The 27,612-nt window shown below is 47.3% G+C and overlaps 1 protein-coding gene across 2 annotated transcripts in view; it reads right to left on the reverse strand.

Moving 5' to 3' along the window:
* The window catches only part of LOC147706822 (ATP-binding cassette sub-family C member 10-like), a 389,662-nt gene that overhangs the window by 127,914 nt on the left and 234,136 nt on the right, over window positions 1–27,612 (reverse strand). For both annotated transcript variants that reach the window (XM_086925955.1, XM_086925954.1), the window contains exons 16-17: window positions 25,626–25,795; window positions 1,466–1,626 (exon numbers count right to left, since the gene is read on the reverse strand). In XM_086925955.1, the coding sequence (XP_086782081.1) occupies window positions 1,466–1,626; window positions 25,626–25,795 (331 nt within the window). The remainder of the gene's footprint in view (window positions 1–1,465; window positions 1,627–25,625; window positions 25,796–27,612) is intronic.

Below are 27,612 nucleotides of genomic sequence, written 5' to 3' on the forward strand. Positions count from 1 at the left end.
GAAAACGTTGGTCCCATGCAATCCTGCCAAAAGTACATAGATGTTGGGCAAAGGATGTGAGTCTGCCCATATTTCCCTGTATTAACAGCGGAGGTCCACACACACTCTCCGCTCCCCATTGCATTTATGGGCCACAACTAAGGGTGCCAACCACAGTGAAGGTCCCACAGGTTCAATTATATCCCTCTTGCATACCATGTCTAATTCCTTCTGAAAGTCTTTTGAAATGCTAAAAGGCAGATGTCTTCCAATGTTGTCCTCATCTTCAGCCACAACTTCATCTGTAATGCATTTTACAGACTATGTCATCCTAGATTTATGACTTTGACACACCTTTGGGAAATGTCCCTGTTTATTGCATATCCTACACACCACATTTTTGCCTGACATTGTCTACCATCTTTATTGTGCATACGATTCCCGCAACAGAAATATAGATCCTGCTGCAAAAATATGTTTTTTAATTTGTCCAGCCGCCTGCTTTCTTTTTGGGTGATCCTGCAAGCGTGGAGGCCAGCGCTTCGGTGGACTGATCGGCACCAGACGGTGACACTTGTGACCCCCATCTTGAGAGGCCGATGGCTGACACATCCAGCAAGTCTGGAGGGGTTTTATAATTTGGACTATATCGAAATATCGAAGCTACTTTTGGGGAGGAGCATGAATTAAGGTTTTCCAGGAGCTTTGCATTACACGAATCCCAGTTCTACTGCTACCTACAACTACACCATGCCCTATCCAGTCACCAGGGATCTCTATCTGGTTTTCCTGAACATAGTCCACTTGAGGCTAAACTACTCATGGATCCCTTGGGAAAGGAGGGATATCTCAGATTTACAAATCGCTGGTTATTAATTCCCCCAATCTCATGTCAGGTCTTAGAACATGCTGGTAGGGTGGGCTAACCATGCTGCAAAATAGTGATTGGCGGGATGCCTGCATGGCCCCCCGCACCGGTGTCATTGTAGCCAAATTGTGCCTCATTCAACTCAAATACCTCCATCTTACCTACCTCAGGTCCCCGCGGCTGTGGCAGACCCACAGATTACCAGACCCTAAATGCTTAGCCGCTGCTCAGAAGTCAGTGGGGATTTCTTCCACATGGTGTGGAGTTACCGAGTTATATTAACGTACTGGCAAATAATCTTCAGTCCTGTTTTAACTATGTCTAAGATTCTAGGCACAAACATCCTCTTCTCTGTCTCAGGGTCTGCCTTAAGTATCCATAGGTCTTGGTACATTTTATCCTCTTCCTAGGGCTCTACCTCTGCTTTCTTTTCTCAGGCCTCCACCGTCTCAGCTATGTCTGTGATCAGGATTCAGCAGCCCTTGTTCTCTAATTTGCCACATCACCAGAAGCAGACATTGTCTTTTCAAAAGTCAGCATTATCAATAATATGTTTGTGTATGGGGTTAGAGTGTTGGACAAGTCACACAGCCCTCATTAGGGTAAACAACATGTTACCTGCAGGGCCTCCTCTTCTGGCTCCTTGGGGATCTCGGTGGAGTACTCTTCGATTCGCTCCATGCTCACCATCATGGTCTCCGTACGTGTGAAGTAGGAGATGAGTTGTGACAGTATAATATTGATAGAGAGAGCATACGTGAGAGCCAGGCCTACCAGTCCTGTAGAAACCAAGAGAGAAATAGAGACCTTAGTAATGTCGGTAGTAACAGAAAGGGAGCGGCACAAGTGTAAAAGACCTAGATGGGGAGAAAATATACCATATGAGGCGTGGCACACTTGGTTAGGTATGCAAGGGTTCTTGTCCAACCTTTGCATCTCCTAGTATGACTTCATCTAAAAGTCACAGAACTTCGTACAAGAGTGGAAATTACTTTGGAAAGTTTATATTGGGACAAAAGTCCTCTGCATGGCTCGGAAATGCTGCACCACCCTGCCTTGAATGTTTGTCTGGCCCACCCAATGTGTTCCTCAAGTGAACCTGGCAATCCGCAGATAATATGGAGATGTTCTGCTACTGCTGTACTGTTCATGAGGATATAATAACTCCTCTGATAAAGGCAGAGGAGGGGGGCTTGGTGATTCAAAGCAAATCTATAACTTGAGTGAGGGTGGTTAATATCCTTTTCATTCCTTTATGATGAGAATTGCAGTGTGATTTTACTCCAAGAGCACATGCTTTTGTTTATTTATACTGCCAACTAGATCTCCCCTGTAGCACCACTAAATGGGTCCTCTGCCTCTTCTCAGGTATAACACATGTGTGGATACTGCAAGTATGTCATGTACAAGGGAATGTGGTATGGTGGTGTAATTTGTGAAGCTGTGTATCTTCTCTATATGATTGTAAGTCTTCCTGCGGATTTGTCTTTGTTTACCTGTAGACGTGACAAATGGCATGCTCCTAAAACTGTGGTGCCCATGGCCTTAATATTGTTTAACATATGTTTCCCTTGCTCTGGTGAAAACCACTCTTCCCCCTATATCTGTGTGGCTGGCTGTCGCCTTAGCAACTGTGACTTAATGTTGGGTACATCCTCACATGGCAGAAAGGGAAGATGCTTTGCCCCACAATTTATGAAAAGAGTAGCACTTTGAGAGGCTCATGTGGCAGTGCCTTTGCCACTATACACAAATGCTTGACATCTTAGTCCACTAAGCTGTTTGAAATTCCAAAGTACCAGGGCAGAGCACATGCTGCCAGAAGCTAAACGTTTGCTGATGTTTGGCTCTCTTATACATGCTGGATATTTATTTATTTATTTTAAAAATTTATAAAGCGCAGCATATACCCGTGGGTGTCTTGGCGCTGTGACTTAGCTGAAGATCTCAGATTAGGCATGTGTCTACCCTAGAAAAAATGTAATCCTGATCGGTTTATTGGATACAGTCCTGGACTCTTCAGAAGAAGCTTAGCAGATGTCATCTGCTGAGAAGAGAAGCTGGCATGCCCTGAGGGAATAGTGCTCCCTCAACAAAGAATCTATCTTAATCCCAGGAAGATCTGTTGAGGGCCTAGCAGATTAGATAATCTGTGTGGATGACGCTGTATTAGCCCAATAGCACACAGGAGTCACAATATCCCTGCAGCCAGCCTGGCCAAGAGGCACAAGAGAAATGTAAGGCTCCAGAAAATCATCAACTGGGATGTGGAAGTGCAGAATAACCATTCTTTGTGATAGTGAACATGCATCCTTTTCCCTGTACCTGTATACTGCCAGAGTTAAGAGCTTGTCTGCCTTCTTAAACACTGTGTGGAGTCCAGTTCATTAAGCAGTGGGGTGGCTTTGAAGTGAGTCATCTTGATTGCAGGCTGTTTGAACACTCTAGCCAGCCCTTGCTGAGTATATAATAATTTATAGTTGTAGGTAATCTAGTGGGAAATGTTGAAGCATTGGTACCCAGACTAGTGGGTGCCCCTCATACTACAACGGTGGCAGGTGGTTTCTGAGAAACAGGCCTAGAATGATAGACACCCCATGGAATCTCATAGTGGTTGCTGATTCACCACTACATCTGTCACTCTAAAGAAAAAATGAAAACTAGCTGGGCTTTAGCTAGATTATGAAACATTTAACTACATTCTGCCTAAACAATCAGTACGCAGACCACCAGTCACCATTAACTTGCATTTTAAGACTCTACAGGAACCATTAGGTGCATCATTAACTTCTGGTTCTGGCCATTTCCTCCTATATTTGATGGTGGAAAGAAAATGTTACTTACAAGTATGCATCTGTTCTGGGCATGTAGGGCTGCTGACATTCATATCTTAGCATAGATCGCCGCCTAGTGTTGGGTCCGGATGTTTGCACCTTGTTGTCTTGGAAGAGTCTTCGAAGTATCACGAGATAGGTGACTCCTCCCCTGGACTACAGTGCGCATGGGCATCTTCTCAATCGTCAGATTGTTTTTCGCCATTGTGGCAAAGATGGAGTATAGTAAAGTAAGAGATGATCATGTAAATGTATGTAAAGAAAATAACCATGCAGCTGTGACAGGCACCGGGGAGGAGGGTGGGCGATATGAATGTCAGCAGCCCTACATGCCAAGAACAGATGCATACTGGTAAGTAGCATTCTTCGTTTGAGGCATGTGGGCTGCTGAATTCATATCTTAGCATAGACTGTATAGCAGTTTCTCCTCTAGTGGTGGTCACCTGTATCAGCTGCAGTGGTTTGAAAAAGAGTTTTAAGGACAGCCTGGCCTACAGCAGCTTGTTGCTTAGCTTGCACGTCAACACAGTACTGTTTAGTGAAAGTGTGTATGGTAGACCATGTAGCTGCCCCTCATATGTCTTCTATGGGAATATTTCCTAGGAAAGCCATGGATGCCCCCATTTTAAGCGTTGAGTGGGCTTTTGGGGGAACTGTTAAAGTGTGCTTTGCTTTTTGATAGCATATTTGAATGCATTTAACTATCCATCTGGCTATTCCTGTCTTGGAAATGAGATTACCCTTATGTTGTGGTGAAAAGGCAACAAATAGTTGCTTTGTCTTTCTGAATGATTTTGTTCTGTCAACGTAATATAGCAGAGCTCTTTTAACGTCTAGTGTGTGTAGAGCTCTTTCAGCCACGGACTGTGGGTTTTGAAAGAAAACTGGCAATTCTATGGACTGATTGATGTGGAAAGTGGAGATAACTTTTGGCATACATTTAGGGTTTGTACGAAGCACTACCTTATTGTGGTGTATTTGCATGAAAGGTTCCTGAATGGTTAGTGCCTGTAGCTCACTCACTCGCCTGAGGAAGGTAATAGCAATTAAAAATGCCAACTTCCATGTTAAGAATTGTAGTTCACATGAATGAAGTGGTTCGGAGGGGGTCCTATGAGTCTGGTAAGTACTATGTTTAAGTTCCAGACTGGAGAAGGTGGATGCTTTGGAGGGATAATTCTTTTAGGTCCCTCCATAAAAGCTTTGATAAGTGGTATTCTGAACAGGGACACATGTCTGTTTTGAAGATATGCTGCTATAGCAGCAAGGTGTAGCCTTATGGATGAGTATGCTAGGCTACATCTTTGAAGATGTAGCAGGTAACAGATTACGTTTTGGTTGGAGGCATCTAATGGATTGATTTGGTTATTATTACAATAAATTACAAATCTTTTCCATTTAGCTGCGTAGCATGCTCTGGTAGTGGGACGCCTTGCTTCCTTGATAATGTTCATGCAGTCTGGAGGCAAGTTAAGATATCCGAATTCTAAGACCTCAGGAGCCAGATCTCTAGGTTCATCTGATTGGGATCTGGGTGCCTGATTTCTCCATGGTTCTGTGTTAGCAATTGTGTGCGAAAGGCACAGTCTTTGGTGAGGAACTACTGAGAGTTCTAGGAGCGTTGTGTGCCATGGCTGTCTTGCCCATGTGGGAGCAACCAGGATCATTGTGAGTGACTGTTGCCTTAGTTTGCGTGCCACTAATGGAATCAGTGGGGTTGGTGGAAAAGCGTACGCAAATCTCCCTGACCAGTTCATCCATATCGCATTGCCTTGTGACAACGGGTGTGGGAACCTGGCGGCAAAGGAAGGGCATTTTGAGTTTTCGTTTGTGGCAAACAGATCTATCCCTGGATGTCCCTACTTTTAGAAGAATGGTTGGAGAACTTGAGCGTGAATCTCCCATTCGTGTAGTGAATCTCCCATTCGTGTACCTGTTGACTGTGTCGGCTTAGTAGATCTGCTATCTGATTGTCTATTCCTGGGAGGTGTTCTGCCAGGAGATAAATGTTTTGTGGAATTGCCCACTTCCACATGCTCTGTGCTAGGTGAGATAGCTGCAGAGAGTGTGTCCCTCCCTGTTTTTGGATGTAGTACATGGCTGTCATGTTGTCCGTCCGTATTAACACAGCCTTGTTGCACACGTATTTCTGAAAGGCTCTCATTGCTAGAAATACTGCTAGTAACTCTAAATGGTTTATATGTAGTGTCTTTTGTTTGACTGTCCAGAGACCTTGGACTGTGTTTTGAAGGAGATGGGCTCCCCAACCTGTCAGTGATGCGTCCGCTGTTAATACTACTTGTGGAACTGGCTCTTGGAACAGTCGCCCCTTGGAAAGGTTTTGTGGGTTCCACCACTGCAGAGAGCTATAAGTGCGACTGTCTACCAACACTAGGTCTTTTAGTTGTCCTTGAGCTTGGTTCCACTGGCGTGCTAGGCATTCCTGTAAGGGACGCATTTGAAGCAGAGTATGAGGGACGATGAATATGCAGGAGGTCATCATGCCTATAAGCTGCATGAACACTCGAGCTGGCAGGGAGTGTTGTGGCTGAAATCTTTGAATGAGAGACTGTATGTTGGCTATCCTGGCTGGATTTGGATATGCCTTCGCCACTGAGGTATCTATTGTTGCTCCCAGATATTGTTGTATGTGGGAGGGTTGCAGATGTGATTTTGGGTAATTTATGGCAAATCCTAGAATGTGCAGTAGTTGGATTGTCTGTGAGGTATGGCTGGCACACTGTACGTATGAGTTGGCTTTTATGAGCCAATCGTCGAGGTAGGGGAACACATGGATGTGTTGCCTTCTGAGGTGTGCTGCTACTACTGCTAGGCATTTTGTAAAAACCCTTGGTGCTGTAGTTACTCCGAAGGGGAGAACTTTGAATTGATAGCGGTGACCTTCTATTGTGAACCTGAGGTATCTCCTGTGAGCTGGATGTATAAGGATGTGAAAGTATGCATCTTTGAGGTCAATGTAGCAAGGAAGTCGTCTTGCTGGAGTAGTGGGAGCACTTGTAGTAGAGTGATCATATGGAAATGCTCTGAGAGTATGTATTGGTTCAGAGGTCTCAGGTCTAATATTGGTCTGAGTGATCTTTTTTGGGAATGAGGAAGTATAGAGTATACCCCTGTCCCTTGATGTTGAAATGGGACTGGCTCTATGGCACCCTTTTCGAGCATGGATAGCACCTCTTGTTGTAACAGCGTGATGTGTTCTCTGGACATTGGACGGTGTTTGGGCGGTATGTTGGGTGGAGTAGAAGTGAGTTCCAGGCAGTAACTATACTGGATAATTTGTCTCACCCACCTGTCTGTCGTGATAGCGTTCCAGACTGGTAGGAATTGTGTTATTCTACCTCTGACTGGTGTTAAGTGGTCTGGAGGGAGTGTGAAGAAGTCACTGTTTGGTGGCGGTGGAGGCTCTGGTGTTGTTACCACCACGTCCTCTGCCCTTGTTATTGTTCCCTCTATAACCTCGTCATTTGGAGCCTCTATTAAAGGTGCTTTGTGTTTTACTTTTAAATTATGAAGAGGCCTGGGATGTGTTGCCTCTGCCTGCGCCTCGAAAAGAGGAGCTTGGAGACTAAGATGGTATCAACCGCAGGGCCAAACAAGAAATCCTGGTTAATAGGTTGATTGAGTATGGTAGATTGCACTTCATTTTTTAAACCAGAGATGCAGAGCCAGGCATGCCGGCGTAGCAACACACTAGTGTTGACAGACTTAGCGGCTGTGTCAGCTGCATCAAGGGCACATTTTATGGATGCGTTAGTGATGAATTTCCCTTCCTGTATTAGGTCATTTGCTTTTGCCTTATAGGGTTCTGGTAAGTGTTGTAATATTCCCTCCAGTTCGTCATAGTGTGCTCTGTCATAGCGTGCTAGGAAAGCTTGTGTATTGGCAATTCTCCAGGTATTTGCTGCCTGAGAGGCCACTCTTTTCCCTGAGGCTTCTAAAATTTTTGACTCCTTGTCAGGAGGGGGGGCATCACCTGTTTGCGAATTTGCCCTTTTCCTAGCATTAGATACAACTAGGGAGTCTAGTGGTAGCTGAGACTTGATATAAGAGGGGTCTGTAGGGGCCGGTTTATATATTTTTTCAATTCTTGGATTGAGGACCCGCGCCCTGGCTGGGTCTTTAAAGATGTCTGGTGCATGCTTTAGTACTCCTTTGAGCATAGGGAGTATACGTACACTCTTCTCTGATGTTGGGAACGTGTTGAACAGGAAATCCTCCTCTATAGGGTCAGTGTGCATGTGTACGCCATGATACTGAGCTGCTCTGTCCACTAGCTGGTTAAAAGAGACAGTGTTGTCAGTAGGAGATGGTTTTGTGGGGTATGGTGAGGGATCGGGTATGGGTTGTGTATCATATGGGTCATCAGGGTCATTCTGGTCACCCCATGTGTTATCCTGGTTTCCTTGATCATCAGGGTCTATAAAATCCTGTTGAGGATCTTCACCCATGTCTTCTACCTTATCATAATGTGGAGGTGTAGGAGAATATGGAACATAAGGCATGTTAGGAGTGAAAGGAGGAGGTGTGAAAGGTCTAGAAGGGGATGTCCCAAAGTCCTTTTTCTTAGGAGGAACAGGAGAAGGTGCTTCAGTGTCCAGTCTTCTCGTGTTCTTCTTGTAAACTGATATATGTCCTGTATCAGGTTCTATGATAGTGTGTTTTGTTGTGGGCTCACTGGATCAGGATGAAAGAGTTCTTCTTCCACTGTCCGTGGCTTTGGCGCCAAGGTTTTTGGATCGGTCGCTTGCTTGTCTTTATTTTTCTGTGGAGTTTTTTTCGGCTCGACGTCCTTTGTCGGCTCGATGGCTCTTTTCGGCTCGACGGCCTTGTTTGACTCGCCGACCTTCTTCGGTTCGACTGTCTTTTTCGGGTCGACTGCCTTTTTCGGCTCGATTGGCTTTTTCGGCTCGACAACTTTTTTCGGTTCAACTGCTTTTTTCGGTTCGATGGCTTTCTTCGGCTTGGCGGCAGTCTTCGGATCGATGACTTTCTTTGGGTCGATTCCCTTTTTCGGGTCGATGACCTTCTTCGGGTCGACGGTCTTCTTTGGATCGATGACCTTTTTCGGGTCGACAGTCTTTTTTGGATCGACGGTCTTCTTCGGGTCGATGGTCTTCTTCGGATCGATGATCTTCTTTGGGTCGACGGCTTTTTTTGGTTCGAAAACTTTTTGGGTGTCAGCGCCCGTTCTCGGCTCTGCAGCCATTTTTGAGTCGACGGCCTTCTTGGGAAGTGTTTTGCTTGGGTATGGTCTTCGGAGCCGAGCCGGAAGGTGGGGCTTCTAAAGCGGTGTTTCTGTCGCGGCGTTTCTGTCGCGGCTAAGGCTTTTAGGCGATGCTTTGACCGGAGCCTTGTATGGAGGTGGAGGCAGGGTAGGGGCTTTGGTACTCACGGTTTGCCCCGGTGTGATCTCTTCATCGCAGTCCGACTGGTCTTCTACAGTGACTAGCTCTAGGTCGGAGTCCGCTGCCGCTGGGAGTTCATGTTCGTCCTCAAATGTTTTCCAGTTCTGGTGCCTGTCTCTGCATTTCTTGTCGAGCAGCTCTTCGGTTCCGGATAGTTTTCTTCGACCGGAACTGAGCACAAGCTGGACAGTTTTCTTCGTTGTGCTCCGGAGATAGGCACCTGTTGCATACTGTATGCTTATCGCTATGTGGAAACTTGGATCGACATTGTCGGCATCTTTTGAACAGGGTCCTTTCCATCGGCAGGAGGCCCACGTGGCGTCGAAAAGGCCCAACGGCCCGCGTCGACTACCAGATATAGATGGAAGGAGTTGTTGAGTCGAGGGATACCGAGCTGAAACAATACCGTCGAAAGTAGAAGGTTTTTGGCCTTAGAAATTTGGAAAAATTCGGTCTCGAAATTGGAGTTGTCGAAGTGCATCCGAACCCAATGGCGGAGAAAAACAATCTGAAGATGGAGAAGATGCCCATGCGCACTGTAGTCCAGGGGAGGAGTCACCTATCTCGTGATACTTCGAAGACTCTTCCAAGACAACAAGGTGCAAACATCTGGACCCAACACTAGGCGGCGATCTATGCTAAGATAGGAATTCAGCAGCCCACATGCCTCGAACCTGAAGTTTCATTCCACTGAGTTGTCCAGCATTTCCCCAAGAGCGATATACAGGGCCGTACGTATCGTAACAAGATGGTTATACTGTATACTTTTCGTTTAGGAATTTTATCCCATTCAATCTGTCATCAAAGAACATTGTGCAGATATTATAGTTAATAGCTGATGAGTTCACAAGTTTTCCAAGTTGTCCTAAGTGCAGCCACAGAGGATGATATTAGTCACAGAGCTGACAAAATATATAAAATCTTGCGCTTAATGCTTATGTACTATATTAAGGTGCAAATAAATTCAGATTTCCTGTGTGCATCAAATTTAACTGCTCTTTGTATATATATCTCCAAATGATAGTCTTATTTTTCTCTGAAGTTAGGAGGTACTAGCTATATAACCCTAGCTTATCTAGAAGTACGTTATTTATACCAGGATACTAGTCGGCAAATGGAATTCGAAGTAATAGGGAAGTCATTATTGTTTCACAAAGAAATGACTGTTTTTGGCTATGTATCTCAATGCCATATTATACTATGCTTACAAAATTGATGCATTAGACTTAAAATAAACGCAGGAAAAGAATACAAGAACAAGCCAGAATGGCTTTCCCTACAGGTATTTAGATTGGATCAAGAGGTGGACAGGCCAGTAGGGAACTTGGCAGAATTCCCAAAAAGTGTGTTCACATGAAACACCTGGGCTTCTCCATGGAGTAAATAGTGTATGAGGCAGGAAGGTCATGGCAAAGTCATCTCTTTATAAAAGGCCTCATTATTCACTCAAGATGCACAGTACAGAGTTGTGAGAAAACATCTTGAGGGGATCACAAGTAAAGAGAAACCCTTGAAAAGACCCCGGATAAAGAAAAACCACAGAAAAGCATGAGATGCAGGGAAACTACAGTGAGACAATGCAGAAACCAAAGATGCAGAGAACTCATGGGTAAGCTATGAAAAAGAAGCAGACTTTAGGAAATGACAGCTGAAACTCCAGAATAGAGTAGTGTGCAGAAAAGTCAGAGAAGCCACATAAGAGTCCCCTAAGAGGCCACCGAAGGATGGAAACTCTAAAAATGAAACTGATGAGAACCCCTGCAAAATTAAGATGATAGAGAACCCTAGAGAAGTCATGGGCGAAGAGAAAACATTTGTTACAGGTACATAAAATGCTAGGGAAACCCTGGAAATTATGAGGCCACAGATCCATAGAATCCGCAAAGAAACTTCCGAGTGAGATAATCCAAAGTAAAAATACAAATGGGGAGTTAGCATGCAGAAGCTACAGGTGAGGAGGTACTCTGAGAATGAACACAGGGAAACAACCAGCCGATACCATTGGTGGGAAGAAACATTGCAGAAACTATTGGCATAGAGACCCCAGAGACACTAAACATGAAAGAAATCCAGGGCACCCTACAAGGTGGGAGAGAAACTAGTAGGAAGGCAAAGAGAAAGTTTGTCGTCCTGCTGGCAAACAAATCCACTTCCAGGAAGCCCACATGAACTAATGTGCTTGAAAATCAGATTTAGCTTCCAATTGCTGTAATCCAATCAATGACACAAATTTTTATGTGTTAGGTTGTTCTCTAAATCTAGTAGATACTCTGGAGCCAATTCACAGAACTAACTTAAGACAAAATCCTAAACTTACTACTTTTGGTATTCACAGAAGTTAGGATTTTGTCTTAAATTTGTCCTAAAACAAACTTAAGCCAGACTTAAGACAGACTTAAGATAGACTTAAGACAAACTTAAGATAAAATCCTAACTTAAGTGTCTTAAGTCTGTCTTAAGTTTGTCTTAAGTCTGTCTTAAGACAAACTTAAGACAAAATCCTAACTTCTGTGAATACCAAAAGTAGTAAGTTTAGGATTTTGTCTTAAGTTAGTTATGTGTATCGGGCCCTCTGTCCTCAGCACAAATTTAGTGATCCAAACAGAAATTCTAGAATTGTAAAGCCAGCAACCCTGACCTTTTTGAATGTTCATATACCAGCCTGTGCATGCATCTCACAGCTGTAACATTTTCCATTCTTAATAATACTGGATGCTTCCTCAAACAGTTTTTGAATCGTTTCTAAATCTCTTCAGGGTAAACAAACCTGCCTTTAACTCCAAACAGTTTATGTGATGTTTTCTACATGGTCCATTGGCCACTTGTGTCTAGGTTCCTAAAACTGGTACCCCATTCCAGGTAATTGAACTGCTGTTTAACTTTACACTTTTGAATGCGATTCACCTATACTAAGGGCCCAGTTATGACCCCTGACCCGTGGTTGCGGGCCTTGTACCACCAGACTGCCGGTCCACCCGCCGTATTACAAATACAGCGGTGGGATTGCCACAGGACCAACGCAAACACCGGGGATCCCTGATTCAGCAGCTGTGGCGCAGCAGTGTGAGGCTGTAATATGCTGGCGGGTCTGCTGCGGCACCACCAAGTATATATTTTGAGTTTCCTCACTGCAACGCTTTTTTTTTTTAAACTCTTTTTATTAACATATTCAAAAAATCAATGCATCAGGCGACATATATACTTTCACATTAATCGGATATACATTTCCGTTTTACAAAATGAATTTCACAGAATAACATTTAGGGATCAAAGGGACTCCAACGCTACTGCCACTTCTCTAACCTCTGGAGGAGTACAAATATCCCCTCTATATCCATTGCAAGCACCCCAGACCTTCCCCAATTTCTTGGGGCAGCCCCCGGCAACGTACACAGACCTCTCCCTGAACATGCACCAGTCCAGATCCTCCATCCACTTCCCGATCTGTGGCAGCTGACTGGCTCCCCCCAGCTGAGCGATGTTCCGTTTAGCAATCATGCACACCACGGTCACCCACAGTTTCCCATAGGAGTTCAGGTTCATGGGTTCCCATACATTTAGGACACAGACCTCTCCCTGAACATGCACCAGTCCAGATCCTCCATCCACTTCCCAATCTGTGGCACCTGACTGGCTCCCCCCAGCTGAGCGATGTTCCGTTTAGCAATCATGCACACCACGGTCACCCACAGCTTCCCATAGGAGTTCAGGTTCATGGGTTCCCATACATTTAGGACACATCTTCTGATCTCTAGCACCAATTCCACCCCCATAACTTCATGGATCTTATCGTGGATTTTGGCCCAATAATCCTGTATTTCAGGGCAGTGCCACAGTATATGCATAAACGTTCCGATCTCCCCGCACCCCCTCCGACACTCCCCACTATCTGCCAGTCGCATCCGCACCAGCCGAGGTCCTGTGGTGTAAGATCTGTGGAGGATCTTCAATTGGACCAGCCTAAGTCTCATTTGGATGGCTACTGCTTTCGGGGAGGAGACTGCCTCCCTCCAATCTTCATCATCCAATACTAGGCCATCTGCGCCCCACTGCTCCCTAATGGCCGCTAATGGATCCCCCATATGATTAATTTGTTTTTATAGATCAATGAAATGTTTTTTTCTGGGAGGTGGCCATCTAATACCCGGTCCTACAAAGGGGAGGCCTCCGGGGGCGTGGTGCCTCTGGGAATATTTGACAGTAGGGCATGCCTGACCTGAAGGTATCGGTAACGCTCACTCTCCTGCAGATGATAATTTTCTTGTAGAGCGTCGAAAGTAAGGATCTCATCTTTCCCCCCAGACGTCCCTAATTTGCGAGATCCCAATGAGGTCCCACTTGTCAAATCCCTTTGTTTTCCACAGGCTTCCCAATCTCTCTGAATTCCACAATGGGGTCGCAAGAGTTAGTCTCCCGTCCCACTTAGGGTTTCGGGTGGCTGCCTGCCACACGTGCACCGCATGCGCTGATAGCCCGACAAGGGGAAACCGGCCATTCCTAGCGTATAGAGCTCTTGTAATATCCCCCCCGGTATCTGACCGCGGTTCATCGCATAACCACATCTCTGCGGAACCTAGCCATTTGGGGCCCCAGATTGTTCTCGTATCTCAATTTCGGGTCCATGGTAACATATATACCCAGATATCGAAACCCCACTGGCTCAATTTTCAGTGGGCATGAACCTGGAACGACCAGGGGATCTCCGCTGAGGACAAAAAGCACCGACTTCGCCCAGTTAACGGCAAAGCCGGAGTACTCCCCGAATATTGCCAGGACGTCCAGAAAGCTAATCAAGGATTCCCTGGAAGTAGTAAAATATAGCAGAATGTCACCTGCGTACAGCGAGATCTTGTCTTCCCACTCGGGCGTCCAACGCAGCCCTCTAATCGATCGGACCCACGCCGCCAGCGGCTCAAGTGCCAGAGCAAATAATAGCGGGGACAGAGGGCACCCCTGTCTTCTGCCCCTGCCCAGAGCAAAGTCAGCGGATTGGTGGTTGTTCACCACTACTCTGGCAAGGGGATCTGAATATAGAAGACGGACCCAACCTATAAACTCGTGGCGATACCCACCTTCGTCAAAGCTGCAAATAAATAAGGCCACTCGACCCTATCAAAAGCCATGGTTGCATCTAACGATAACAAGGCCGCCGGTTCATGTATCTTTGGTGCGCCTCCCAAAATTCCATGCAGCCTCCGTAGATTTAAAGCCATATTTCGGCGCGGCATAAAACCCGACTGATCCCGGTGGATCAGAGTGGTGATGGCCTTGGCAAGCCTGGTCGCCAGCAATTTTGCCAGCACCTCGGGTTCGGCGTTTAATAGCGAGATTCGCCGGTAGGAAGAGTATAGTATCTTGGGCTTCCCTTCTTTGTGAACAGCTATAATGTTTGCCCTTGTTGATTGTATGGGAGCTGGCCTTTCTCCTTGCTCTCAACAAACATGGCACGGATAAAAGGCGCTAACTTATTCGCATTGAGTTTATACAGCTCTATGGGGATTCCGTTCGAGCCTGAGGCCCTCCCGGAATGCACCCCTCTAATAGCCTGCGCCACTTCGTCGTTCGTGAGGGGGGGAGTCCAGGTATTTCCTGTTCTCCGACATTACGGGCATTTGGATGTCATGTAGCATAGCTTCATTTTCGGCCTCTGTATAGTTACCTGCGGACTTATACACTGATCTATAATAAGCAGCAAACTCTTCTACTATCACTTGCGGATCCGTCACTCTACTCGACTCCCCTATCTGCAACTCTGGCACCAACCTTTCTCCAACCACGCGATCAGTTTCCCTGCTTTATCGCCGAGTTCGTATATATCCTACTCTGGGTGTTTGCATGTTGCACTTTAGCCCGGTCCCTAGCCTGGCTCCTATATTCATCTTGAAGGAGTCTCAAACCGTGCATTCCCTCGGGGGTGGCATCTCTTGACACCTCCTCCTCCATCTCGGTCAATTCAGCCTCTATCCTGTCAACCTCTGCCCGGCTCTTCCTCCTCCTCCCAGAGACTAATGATAAGACTTCCCCTCTTATGACCGTCTTGTATGCCTCCCACAGAGACTGTGCCGATTCAACAGTTCCCACATTTTCTTGGAAATACCTCTCTGTGACTTGTACCACCTCCTTCTTGGTGTCAGGGTCTCTAGGTGCCATGCATTAATGGGGGCAGTCCTCCCCACATCTCTCTGTCCCACCTCCACCCTAAGCCAGATTGGAGAGTGATCGGACGCTGGTACTAGGATATAGTCTATTCTTGATAAGGAGTGGTGCGCAGCTGCGGCGTGTGTGTAATGCACTCCATCTGTGTTCCTCAACCGCCACCCACCCGTTAGCCCAGTTGTTTCTACGAAATCTGGCAACCACCTCTGGGACAGCCTCAGAACTCAGGCTGGGTGCCTATCCACTTCACCATCCATCACGGCATTAAAGTCCCCTCCCGGAATCAGTTTACTTGCAGGCAGAGTTAAAAAAATTGCGCACAGATCTCGAAAGATGTCTGTCTGCAGACTCTGGGGAACATTCACAGACAAAAAAGTAACAACTCTCCCCTCCCACAGCCCTGAGATGCCAACGTATCTGCCTCATTTATCTGCCCAAGTGGCCTGGATGGTCAGAGGAAAGGAGTTTCTCACCAGGATGCCCGCCCCCTGGACCCTGTGGTGAATCTGGCGTGTGCTACCAACTTATAGCCTCCCCTGTGTAGTGCCATACAACGATTGCCAGCCAGATGCGTCTCTTGTAGCAACACCACATCCAGGGAGTGTCTCCTGATGAATTGACTCACCATCCCCCGTTTTATCTTGTCCCCAAGGCCATTCACATTCCAACAGAGCGTGGATATCCCCAATCCCGGTCTACCAGAAGACATTATAATGGTATATCCTGTCTAGGTCACCTGATGCAATAAAAAAAGAAAAACAGATCGCAAATATTTCTGTACTTTATTGAAACTTAGATACAAAACACCCCTTAATTCTCAACCCCCTCCCCCCACCCTGCACCCCTGCGTGTAGCTTACGCTCATCCCCAACTAGCAGTGTGCCTGTCGCCCCCAACCTACTATACAACAAACTAAAGGTAGAAAATAGAGGAGGGCCCCCGGACATGCCCGCCACCCCCTTTCCCCTGTCCCACCATCGCTACCCCTGCATATATCAATCTACCGAGATATCTATTCGAACTCAGCAGGTCAGGGGAACCATTACATACCCACCCCACCCCCCGTTTATAACTTACTACACTTTAGCCCATTCAGTCACCATTTTACGCAATTTTATTGTTCATCCGCCTCTCCTCGGTCTTGGCTCTCCATTTCTGTCGTGTGCGTACTATCCAACCAATCCGCCACCACCTCAGGATTGTCGAAAAACCAGGCCTTCCCATGGAGTTCCACCCGAAGGCGGGCCGGAAACATCATGGCTTATTTTATTCCCTTGTCTCTCAATTTCTTCTTCACCGACAAGAAGCCCTGATGCTGCTTTTGTACCATTTGAGTAAAATCCGGAAAGAGAGAGTCCCATTTTCAAATCTCAACGGGGGCCCAGCTCGGGCCGCCTGTAGGATCACATCTCTGTCACGAAAATTCCGGACCTTTGCGATTATAGGACGGGGGGAGGCGGTCATAGGACCCTGGTCTGGGTCTGCCCCCCAGGACTCTGTGCGCACGTTTGACCGTGAAGAAATTACTTAGACCTTTAGGTTTGAGGTGGTTGAGAATGATATTTTCCACAAACAGGTCCGGTGTTTGACCCTCTGACTTCTCGGGCACCCCCAGAATACGAACATTGTTGCGCCGTGCCCTGCCTTCATAATCTTGCGATCTGTGAGGACTCTTGAGGCCTTAAGATCTCGCACATCTTGCTGTGACAGGTTCACATCGTCAATTAGGCTGGTTGTCTTGAGTTCCAGTGTCTTCACCTTCTCACTTGCCTTTGTGAGGTCCGCTCTTATCAGCCCCATCTCAATTGTGACGGTGTCGAGTTTGTTGTCTAGGGCCTCCATCTTCTGGCCCAAGGATGCTTGAACTCTGGTGATGGCCGCCATAAGATCCGTCAAGGTTGGCTCAGCTTGGGCAAGAGCGACCTCTCCCCCCCAGGGGGGCCCTCTTCGAGTCCACCGGGGACCCCTTAGGCTGAGTGTAGCGATCCAGTTTATTGGATTGAATGTTTCTGGACCCCTCGGAGGACAGAGGCAGGGACTTATCCAGGTCAGTTTTCATCGCCATCTTGCCTCCTTAGCACAAAGTCTCAGCTCCTCAGTCCGCCCCCGATGTTCAACGATGGGCCGCCTCCAATCTCGCCCCCCTGAGCCTCCACCAGGCCGCGTCTGGCTGCCCGGTCTGTGGCGCGCCCCACAGATTGCACAGCTCCTGGAGGGTTATCCAGCAGCAGGAGAGTTCTGCGTCGTCTTCAAAGTCTCCCCTCCAGTCGCGGTATCTGGCCGACTCCGACACGGTCGATTCACACCACTGCACCGGTCCACCGCCCCACTGAGCAAATTCTATGGCAGGCTCGCCCCCCAGGATCTCTCCTATATTGTGGCCGGTCTTACAGAAGTTCTCCTTGATGTCTCCTTACCACTCTCAAGAGTATATCCAGCTACTCCCTGCACATCTCTTCCCAGCCGCACCTGCTGACTCCCTGGTGCCTCTCAGATAGTGTGCGCTTCGAAGGTACCCCCAGCGGCCAGTTACATCATCTGGCTACACAAGACGGTCTAATGGGTTCTCCCCCGGGTCCGCCCAGGCATGGGTCTCCTCTTTATAGCCTGCGACGCGGCTTCCAGCACCCCCGGACCCTCTCAGGGCGACACATCCACCACTTCTCCCCAGGGCAGCACCTCTCCCGGAATCCTCAGGGCCTGGCTGCCGCGGCGATCAATGCCCGCGCCCCTCACGCTGTTCTCCAGCTCTCCCCCAGACTCAGGTTGATCTTGCCTTTTTTTCCCCAGGGGGCGTTTCATTCAATTTACCGGCCAGACCGGTGCAGCCAGTCCACAGCCCACGCCGGGTGATCCCGGGGCGCCTTTGTTCCTCCGTGACCCCCACACACTGACTCTCTGGCTGGGCAGGTGCGTCCTCTAGCGCCCATGTCCCTTCAGCTCAGCTCCACTTCTGTGCGTGTGCTGTGGGGCTCGCCAATTGCCCCGCAGACATTGCTCCCTTTGTCTGGACCGGACCGGCCCCTTCCGGTCCTCGGGCCCCGTTGTTGACACCCTGCCGGGCGGCTGCGCCACCACTCAAGGCCCCGGTTTCCGTGCCGGACCAGGCCCCAATCTTGCCGTCGGCATGTCTCCGCCACCGGACCTCGGAGGCGGCTCGGGCCAACACATACGGGCGTCACTTCTGCTCCCAATTACGGGAGTGGGGCTCAGGCCCAGGATAGACTCCAGGATCTCGTGGTGGGGAAGGGAGGTCAGCGGAGCAGATTCCCTACGCAGCCATCTTGGTCGCCGGCTAGGCTCCTCCGAGCATGACCCACTGCAACGCTTTTAATGGCGGTGGGCGTGCAATGAAAAGAGTGGTGATGAGGACACGAAGGAGGCCCTAAAGAGCCCTGTGTTGCTGCTGTGCATGGGGGTGCATGCAGGGGGTCACATGGTGAGCTCCACCATGCCCCCCTGTCTGTCTGCACACCCTGTTCCTGCATGAAACAAAATGCACAACATTGTGTATTTTGGTCCATGCAGGAACGGGCTGCGGCGCTCCCACAGTGGTGCCTTGCTAAGGCTCTCCCGGGAGCCATAGAAAGGCACCACCGCTGCATAACCGACTGACCTGTATTCCAGTTGGAATATGGCGGGCAGGCTGACTACGTTTAGGCAGTTTTGCACCGGGGCGCTCGCGTTGCAGCCCGCTGCAACACCGCCATAACTCGGAATCAGGCACTGAGTCATGACCATTAATTACCCCATCTTTACCCACTATCATGAATTCATTAACTTAACTCCACCCTCACCCGTAACGGCCACTCCAGGACATCCAACGCAAACAGCACAGCCAGAGGACTCCACACCTGAAACTCCAACTGCACGGACGAGCTCGCCCGGCTAGGCAACCTTGGCAAACGTTGCCCCAGGAAAGCAGCCCGGTTCACAACCGACCTCCAAAAAGCCAGGCGAACCTGCAGACGCCTGGAGAAGAACTGGAGAAACACCAAGACATCCGAAAACGACTCCACCTACAAGGACGCTATGACACACTACCACAACCAAATCAGAACAACCAAGAAGAACTTCATCCACAACAAAATCCGAACCAACTCCACCAACTCCAAGGAACTCTTCAGTGTCCTTGAGGAATTCACCTTCCCATGCAGTGCAACCACAGCCATCACCCTATCCCAGGACCTCTGCGACAAACTTGGAACCTATTTCCACCTCAAGATCAAAAACCTCTATGGCAACTTCATTGACCACCCTCCAGGCGCCTCAGATATGCCCCCGCCCCCCAGAGACACCAGCCATCCCACTATCTCCAACTGGACACCGATCACGACCGAAGACACAGTCTCGACCATGAAAGGCATCCACTCAGGGGCCCCCACCAATTCCTGCCCTCCGCACATCTACCATAGAGCCGCAGCCGCCATTGCACCCGAACTACAGCACACCATCAACACCACCTTCAAAACAGGCACTTTCCCAGATGACTGGACATGCGCAGAAGTCAGGCCCCTGCTGAAAAGGCCCACGGCCGACCCCACCGACCACAAGAACTACCGGCCCATCTCGCTCCTCTCCTTTGCAGCCAAAGTCGCAGAGAAGACAGTCAACAGTGAACTGACAACGATACATCAAAGAGAACGCCATCCTCGACCCGTCCCAATCCGGATTCCGAAGCAACCACAGCACAGAGACTGCCCTACTCGCCGCCACATACGACATCCGTACCCTCCTGGACCAAGGCCACTCCGTAGCCCTCATCCTACTCGACCTATCAGCAGCCTTCAACGCCGTCTCCCACCGCACACTACTCGCAAGACTACACAACACTGGCATACAAGGAACAGCCCTGGACTGGATCCGATCTTGCCTCACCAGAAGAAGCCAAAGGATCAGACTGCCACCCTTCCTCTTCAATCCCACAACAATCACCTGGCGAGTCCTGAAAGGGTCATCCCTGAGCCCGACCCTCTTCAACATCTACATGGCCCCCCTCGCTGCCATCGTCCGACAACACGGCCTCAACTTTGTATCCTACGCTGACGACACCCAGCTCATCCTTTACCTCACCAAAGACCCTGCAAACATCAAACTCAACTTCCAGACAGGAATGCGGGACGTCGTAGTCTGGATGACCAACAGCTGCCTGAAGCTTAACGCTGAGAAGACAGAAGTCCTCGACCTCAGAACCATTCTCTCGGCATGGGACAGCACCTGGTGGCCGACCCTCCTCGGGAGCCCACCTACTCCCTAAGACCATGCCAAAAACCTCTGCATCGTACTCAACTCATCACTCACCATGAACCAACAGATCAATGCTGTCACCTCCAGCTGTTTCAACACACTCTGCATCCTTCTCAAGACATTCAAATGGATCCCGCCGGAATCAAGGAAGACAGTCACCCACGCACTCATCACCAGCAGACTGTACTACAGAAACGCTCTCTATGCCGGCATCAACAAGTCTCTATTCGGCAAACTCCAGACTATACATAACACCACCTAGCGACTCATCCTCAACATCCCGTGGCACAAACACATCAGCCAACACCTACGTGCACTCCACTGGCTCCCTGTGGAGAAAAGAATAACCTTCAAGACCCCCACTCACGCCTACAAATTCCTACACAACAGACCTAAATACCTCAACGACAGGATCAACTTCCATATACCCAAAAGAAACCTCCGATCTGCCAACCTCGCACTGGCAGAAACCCTGCGCATCCAAAGAACCTGAGCAGGCGGAAGATCCACATTGCAGCCAAGGCGTGGAACGAGCTACCAGCAGACATCAGATGCACCCCTCCCTGAACACCTTCAAGAAGACCCTCAAGACCTGTCTCTTCGGCTAAGGGATCTGCTGACCCCCCTGTCCGATCACCCAGCGCCTTGAGACCCTCACAGGTGAGTAGCGTGCTTACAATCCCATGAATGATTAACCTAATGTACTTCCCATAACTGAGAAATGAATACAATATCTTAACTTATTTTAATATATATTTTGTATAACAAATACAAATTAAATGTAACTTTTCTTGTATGGAGCAACTACAACTATCCTTTTTTTTTCTCCATTTCTTCTACCACACCAAAGTTGGCCCAGGATTTGCCATTTAAACCTCTGTCCCATATTTACTTCTCAGCTAATTATGGTGGCCTATCTAGAATCCCAATTATTAAAGTTTACGTGCCTATCATGATTTGACATTTACAGACCACATCTATGAGGTAACTGATGTCCACCTCATCTTAGAAAGAATCGAAGGGTCAATCTGAATTCTCTGATGCAATCTACAGCTGGTGAATCGAGCTGTCTGTTTACTAATTCCACTGAGTTAGCGGCTACATTATTTTTGACATTTTTGTGCATTGAAGGACTCCCATTTGGGCTATCTGTGTGACTTAAGAAGAATATAATCAACCTTACAAGTATACAGACTAAATTTAAAACTGCTGCACACGCTAAGATAGATCGATGGTTCAGAGGAAATTAACTTAAAATGATCAATTTATTTTGTTCTTATTAAGGAACTGTAGGAGAGTGCATGGTTATGCCCCGCTTTTTACCTGTTATATGATGCTCTGACTGAGTGTGCACTGGGTCCCTGCTCATCAGGCTCCCAGTGCCTGTGCTCGTTCCCAAAACTGTACCTTTGTTTCCACAATTGGCACACCTCTGGCTCACCTGAGAGTCCCTTGTAGAAGGTAACAGTGGTCCCAATAGCCTTATAATTAGAGAGGGGCTCTAAGGGCTGCAGTATGCATTGTGCCACACTCAGAGGCCCCTCACCAAACACATACACACTGCCATTGCAGACTGTGTGTTTTGGTGCAGACCAGACTTCAGAGTCAACATGTCACACATTTCTGTGTGACATACCCACCAACAATTGCCTGTAGCATAGATAAGTCACCCCCTAACAGACCTCACAGCCCTCAAGGCTGGGTGCCCTATTCCACAGGTGAGGGCACAGCGACATGAGCAATGTGCCCCTACAGTGTCTGTGTCATTCACAGACATTGTAAGTGCAGTGGAGCTATATTGAGTACATGGACTGGGAATTTCTCTTTACAAACTCCACATCTCCATGATGGCTTTACTGGATGCTAAGGAGTCTGGTATGAAACTCTTCAGCACAATAGACCCACACTGATGCCAGTGTTGGATTTATTACAAAATGTACTCAGAGGGCATCTTAGATATGCCCCCTGAAAAACGACCAAGTCCCTCGTGTCCAGCTCACTGGTCTGCAGCAGCCTGCTGAGGTGGGAGACTTTGTGCACTCGTGGGTCAGAACAAAGGCTGCTTGGTGTGGAGGTGCTTCACACCTATCCCCAAACAGGAACAACATTCAAGGGTGGTGAGCCTCAAAGGCTTCCTGCCATTTGATATGCCAGCCAGGGCCTCCCCAGATAGTTATCCCCCCTTGAAGAAGCCCCACTTTTGGGGGCAAGGTCGGCTGGGAAAATAGTAGTCTGTAGAGGTGTGTCCCCTCTCTGCCAGGACCAACCCTAAGGTGCCCTGGACCGACATAACCCCCTCCTTAGAAAATCCTCCATCTTGAATGGAAGGCTTCATCAAATCAGATTAGGGGGATGCCCTCTCCCCAAAGGGAGGTGGGACATTCTAAGGGATTAGTCACCCTAAAGGCAGGTAGCCCATTGGCTGCTGTCTGCCAGTTTCTGTAACATATCTAAATTCAGTTTTTAGGGACACCCCTGAACTTTGATCCTCAGATTTGACGGACCAAAGAAGACAAAAGAAGAGGACCGCTATCGGACCAGGAACTGAACCGCTGCAGACATAACCCGGCAAGAGCCCTGCCACCTATAACGGTTCGACAACTGGACCTGCTGTACTTCCAGAAAACCTGCAGGGCCTCCCAGAACCCCCAGAGACCTTTCTTTCAGCCTTCACCAAATCGCTAAGAACCTCCCTTTGGGCTAGAGGTTCTAGTCCCCAGCATCTGCTAGTACAAGAAGACCAGCAGTTGAGGACCAACACTTATGTTGACGCGACTCACTAATGCAAAAGAAACCCAAGACGGCAGTGGTAGAGGACTGGCACTTATGTTGATGCACCGCAGCTAGATGGCCTCCATGACCTAGAGGGATCCTCTCAGTCCAACGACCCAAGCAGGTCTGAGCTCTGTTCCAGAGAACCTGTAAAGGTCCGATGTTGGCAGTACTCCTTTATCCCCTGTGCATCTCAATCTTCATGACTGCAACTGCTGGGTTGGCAGTGCCTCCCTTTGATCTACAGTGAATTGCTGACGAAGACTGCGATGGTAACGGTGCTGGCGGTCAACTGAATCCCATTCATCTCCATTGCTCTCCACGGTCCGCAAGGGTAAATATCATTGCTGGTAACAACCACTGTGGTATAGATACTGAATCCCACACCCATTCGGGTGCCCCCAGTCTCCACTGACTAACATTGGGCTTGATGACCTTTGCAACCAGCCACCCCAGCACCGCTGGTGTTGCAGTACCCACCTTAAACTGACCCTGGCCAGTGTTGGTCTAAACCCTTGAAGACTGGAAGAGTAAGTTGGGTACACACCTGCTAATGCATAACACTGTTTTCCTTCCTTAGGACTGCACTGCATTCTACCTATATCATACAATTGTCTATCTTTTTTGAAGTATCAATTGTTACTGTTTCTGATTGACAATACCAAAGTATTCCCAAGTCTGTAAGCATTTCTACTGCCTTTGAAAACTGTTATTTACCTGAAACTGAGTATTTCTTGGTTCTAGAAATTAAATAATCAAATAATAACATTTTAAACAAACAAATTGGCCTGGATTCAGTCTTTGAGTGTGGGCTATCATTTCTTGCCGGAATGCTTAACGTAGCTCTCTGATAAGCCTAACTGATCGACCACCCAACTACAAATAGAGCTTTTGGTATTATCTACTTGAGTCTCTGCTAGCCTCTGGGGATCCACTGAACTCTGTGCACACCATACCTTACTTTGGTATAATATATACAGAGCCAGCTTCCTACAGGAAGTCAGTGGCTAGCCAACCCTGATTTACTTTGAGGGATTCGGTGGATCACTGGCAGTATATGCATCTTCATTATGTTCGTCCTCCAGCTTTTTTGGGGGCTTTGGGTATAAGGTTCTTATACATTTTTGTTCTGCATTTCATACTCCACTACAGTGCCCGGTTATGATATGTAGTTTTAGGTTACCTTCTACTTAAAAAAATGTAAATGTGAGGCGGACAAAGGTCTTATGAAAATCTTCATGAATTGGCCTACTTCTGATAGTAAAATGTTTTTTTTTTAATTCTGGAAGAGATAGATGGCCACATGTATCAAAAACGCATTTTGCGACCACCAAATAGCGATTTTTACTGAATCGCTATTTGATAATAGCCAAATGCTATGTATGTAAGGAATCCCCAAGAATTTAGCGATCCTTAATATTACCAAATAGCGATTCGGTAAATAGGTCATCACTATTTGGTAATACTACTCCATTTGTTCCCATAGGTGAAAAGTGTTTTGCATTAGCTAATTTATGATTACCGATTTGGTAATCTCAAATTAGGTAATGTAAAGCAAAGGGTAGCCAGGGGCCTAAGGCTCCCTGAAGCACCCCAAATAATAAAATGTGCACATGTAAAGCACACACGTGCCCTAGAGGCAAGTAGTTACCATTGACTTGAAGTCGATGGTAATAGCAGTTTCCTAAATGCACAGTTGGCATTTAGAAAATGCTTGGTACACGTGCTAAGGGAATCGGAAATTATGATTGCCTATTTGTAGTCGCACTTTTAGGTAACTGCTAATTTTGTGATTACCCAAAATTCTGACTACAAAGCCTTTGATACATCTTGAAAGGCTATTTTGCATTTGCAAACAGCTGAAATTACCGATTTGCACAGTGTGCGAATGCAAAATTGTTTGATACATGTGGCTCTTAATATTTTAATGTGAGTTTGTTATTAGCTAGCTTGATTTAGTAACATATGGTTACATAATGATTTATTGCAAACCAAAATAAACATTTAAAATTGTGCAAAAAAAAACTTCTGGAAAAAATACAGGGAGGAGCCTAGAGTAAGCGACAGATAGAAGTTCTGGTGAGAGCACACAAGGGAACACATCTTGCGAACTGATGAATGACTGAATAAAAACATTGGACACATAAAAACAAACATCTGTGTGTGCAGTTCTGTGCCACTACATAGGTAACAGCCCAAGACAGAGATAGTGAATGATGTCAAGATCATAGGCAGGTCCGACAACCCACAAGGCTGATGAAAAGCCTTAAACCCAGCTTCTCTGGTAAGGCATAATGCCTACTCTCCTGGAGGAGAAGAGGAGGGCGAGTGAAGAGAAAATACCTGGACTGCCGGATTCCATCTGGTGCTGAATGATGGCGATTACCGCAATAGCTGTGATGACAACGACGCCCATCATCTGCAAACGGATATCCAGCCACTGCATCGCCGTGTTACTGACATACTTACATCGCTGGTTTCTCTCCAAGCACTCCTCGTTCTGCTGCTCAAACCTGCAGGAGAGCAGGGCAAGGATCAGACATTCACAGCTATAATAATGGAGCAGAACTGAGGAGTATCAAAGGTAATTATAAGAGCATCCCCTGACATTCCCTTGAGTGTGTGTCAGTGCAGAATAAAATGTTCCTACATATTAACAATAAACAGTATCAAAAACATTCACAACTGCTGATGGAGAGAAAAACAATTACCCTTCTTTCTCTTCTTCTGACTAGCAAGTACCTGCAGCCACTTACAGGACCAAAAAGATTATCCAAAAGAAATCAATCCTTTTAGTGGTACTCCACAGCAAGGGCACCCCTCTACTTGTGCAGTCTCTGCCTCACCAGTGTACACCCACTTGTTCCCATCCAATGCCAACATTGTCTTTTCTGGTGTGTACAGTATCAGCATTTACTCTGAAAGGATGGTTGGGTAGGCGTTGTGAAGGAACAAAAGCAGGGGACACCATAACCAGAAACACCCAAAGTTTCATCTTCCTTAATCTTTCATTCTCCAGCCTTCACTCACCTGGCTCCAAATACTTCTTCTAAACTTGTTGGGACACTGATTGTAAACCACACTAAGAGATGGAGACATTATAGGCTGAAAAGGTATGACGTATATAGACGGCTTAGAACCTCATGACAGAAGACAGCGTTTGCTTTTCTGCAAGGTTACATCAGTGGAGCAATGTTTATAAAATACCATGCCTGGCTAACCACTTCACTGCTCTACAAATGTTTCTGCAGTGGATATGAGTCTTTGAGAGGAAACAATACTGCTTTTGCTCTTGTTGCATAAGCATCAATGATCCAAAATTCCATGAATTTCAGAACATTTGGACATATAGACGAATTAATGGTAAGGAAGGAGTATGCTGCTTTATTACAAGAAGTACATGCACAATAGCTGTGAAAAAAGATCTGACGTTTTAAGGGGATTGGGCTGGAAAATCAGGTTGTGCAAACTTTATTCATCAAAAAGTAATATGGGAAAGGGATGAATACATGCTGCTTGGTTCAGATGAAACTCAGTCAGAATTTTAGCAATAATAGAAGGCTCTATGTGAAGGGCCACCTTGTCTTTGTGAGAGATGATACATGCTTCTTTGGATGACATAACCTTCAATCTGACAATCCTTCTGTTGGACGCAATTGTGACATAAAGAGGTTCCAGGTAAGGCCGTTCACAAAAAATATTTAGCACATAAAGATTAATCTGGAGTAGAACAAAGCCTTATTGCGGAGCCTGTAGCAAAACACTGATTCAGCTTTGCGCCATGTTAAAAAAATATAATTGGTGTCCAAAGCACAAAAGAAAAGCACAGCACTGTCAGGGCATGCCAAGATGTCTGAAGGGAGGAGTACGAGAACTGCAACTTAAAGAAGGTTGTTGTCTGATGAGAGTATGAGAGTAGGAGGACTGAGTCCAAGATGGCGGAGTGAGGACTCTGCTTGCGGCGGACCGAGAGCTCTTTCCCTCCACTCAGCGGTATCAGTGGATTACTAGAGCCCCCTAAGAGTGCAGAAATGGAGAACAGATCGCAATTCTATCGATAGCTTGCACGGCGAGGAGCAACCGGAAAGGAAGGAATACGAAGTCGGATTAAACCCAACTGAATGAATCGGGCGGCTTAGAGCATTGCTGCAGAGTATTTCACCAAATTACTCACCCGGGGCAGATATCCTGCGCTCCACAACGCCTCACACTGCTCTTAACGGATTGCTGATTGATGTTGTGGCTTTCGACGAGAATCTGGCGAGCGGTGAGGGACTGGCTTGAGAACCGGCTCGCCCGCTCTGGAATCGACGTGTTGGGTCTGGCTAAG

The sequence above is a fragment of the Lissotriton vulgaris genome, chromosome 6, assembly GCF_964263255.1.
Source record: "Lissotriton vulgaris chromosome 6, aLisVul1.2, whole genome shotgun sequence".
Classification (NCBI taxonomy): Eukaryota; Metazoa; Chordata; class Amphibia; order Caudata; family Salamandridae; genus Lissotriton; species Lissotriton vulgaris.